Source organism: Parasteatoda tepidariorum, chromosome 9, assembly GCF_043381705.1.
Source record: "Parasteatoda tepidariorum isolate YZ-2023 chromosome 9, CAS_Ptep_4.0, whole genome shotgun sequence".
NCBI lineage: Eukaryota > Metazoa > Arthropoda > Arachnida > Araneae > Theridiidae > Parasteatoda > Parasteatoda tepidariorum.
This window is the reverse complement of record NC_092212.1, coordinates 3,773,056-3,774,775: the sequence shown is the minus strand read 5'-3', so window position 1 is coordinate 3,774,775 and position 1,720 is coordinate 3,773,056. Positions and strand designations below refer to the sequence as shown.

General features: G+C 29.5%; 1 protein-coding gene across 1 annotated transcript in view; it reads left to right on the top strand.

The window, feature by feature from the left end:
• The window catches only part of LOC107446729 (soluble guanylate cyclase 88E), a 71,825-nt gene extending 70,313 nt beyond the window's left edge, over positions 1–1,512 (top strand). The window contains exon 12 of the mRNA XM_043051746.2: positions 208–1,512. Within this exon, the coding sequence (XP_042907680.1) occupies positions 208–693 (486 nt within the window). The 3' untranslated portion in view covers positions 694–1,512. The remainder of the gene's footprint in view (positions 1–207) is intronic.
• The last annotated feature ends 208 nt before the right edge of the window (positions 1,513–1,720 follow it).

Here is a 1,720-nt window from a genome sequence, read left to right as displayed (position 1 = left end):
TCTTTTTTTCCGGTTTTTTAAAAAAAATTTCATCCTTCTTTTTTCTTTTAAACTGTTGTTTGTTATTTTTTTACTTATTATTTCCCCCCCCCTTTTTTTTTCATTTGTGTATTATTTTTCTTTGTTTTATTCTTCATTTTGAACATATATATATATATATATATATATTTGCGTTTATTAATTCTTAATGCATATATATATTTTCAGGGCAAAGGCCAAATGAAAACCTATTGGCTGAATAATTACAAAGGCACTCCCAGACGAAAAGCTTCTCTTGACATTTTACCACCCATTTCGGACACAGATCGCCAATATTATTCACCAGTGACGTTAGGATCGACTCGAGCGAGGGCTCTTTCTGTAGCACCTTCCCTGCTGTACAGTCCAAGGAGAACCAGGTTCGATTCATACGAAAGTCCCGAACGCCCTAGGTCAGGAGGGAGAGTGCGATTTGCGAGCAGTGCTTCGTGGTTTGCACCCCCTCCAACCACTGCATGGGAGGATAACTCTGAAGTCTCAAGTAGTCACTGTGTTTGCTGCCAGCAATCGAAGATTACAACGCCTGGAAAACCTATTAAAATCATCAAAACCAGACGTTCTTTGAAAAATGCCGTAAAAAGGATTTTGATTAGTCCTAAAACGTCGTCCGACGATTCTGAAGCAACTAGTACGAAAACTTGCATTATAATTTAATATCAGAAATATTGTTTTCATCAATATCTTTGAAGCAAAGATTGTTTGCTTTGAATATTTCAACAGAAATCGTTTGCTGACAGGTGAAGTTTTCCTGCGTTTTTTTATCAAACGATGCAGAGAAACATCGCATCAAACGATAATTTTCCTAAACAAAAGTTATTATACTTTAAGCATAGAATCTATAACAAAGCAGAAAGAAACTTATTAAAACTTATTTATTATTTTTGAAAAAGAAAAAATTCCAGGCGATACTTTGCTTTATAAATTACAACTTTCACAAACTTCATTCATTATACAGTGCTTAAATAGTTCTTCTCATAGTATCCTTTTTTTCAAACCATTTAAAGTTTCTTCATACTTTCAGTAAAAAAGTTATTTAATTCTATGTTCAAATTATTGAAAGTATTCCACTTTGTAATGCTTTTTAAAAATCTTTTTTTCACCCATTTCATAAAAAATCTTCTTTATAAGTCAAAAACATTTCGGAATAAGCTGAAAGGCCAACAGACAATACATGGTTGCTTACACTGTCTTACAAGGATCTGCAATTTGAATATAAAATGAAATGGTCTGTTCAAGATATCTTTAAATGATTTGAGTTTTATATATATATATATATACATATATATAGCACAATAAAGACAAAAAACGAAGAAAATTAGTAAGTTTTATTTACTGCGCATAAGTTGCAGCAAGTATATAGAACTTATAAAATAAATTTAAAATATCGAGAAAACATGGAAAATAATTATAAAATTAATGAAAAGAAAAGAAGAAAAATTATTAAAATGAAACAGTTTTAAAAAATTAAAAAAATATATATACATATATATTTATAAAAACCAGAAAACAAAAAAGATATAATTTTTTCATCAGCTTACACGAATATATCCGCAAAAAGGAATGCTTTCAAATATTGTATCATTAAAGTCAAAAGATAAATATATCAATACAATAGTATCAGGAGCACTCAAGAAAATTAAAAAAAAATAAGACACATCATGCAAAAAATATATCAAGCAAA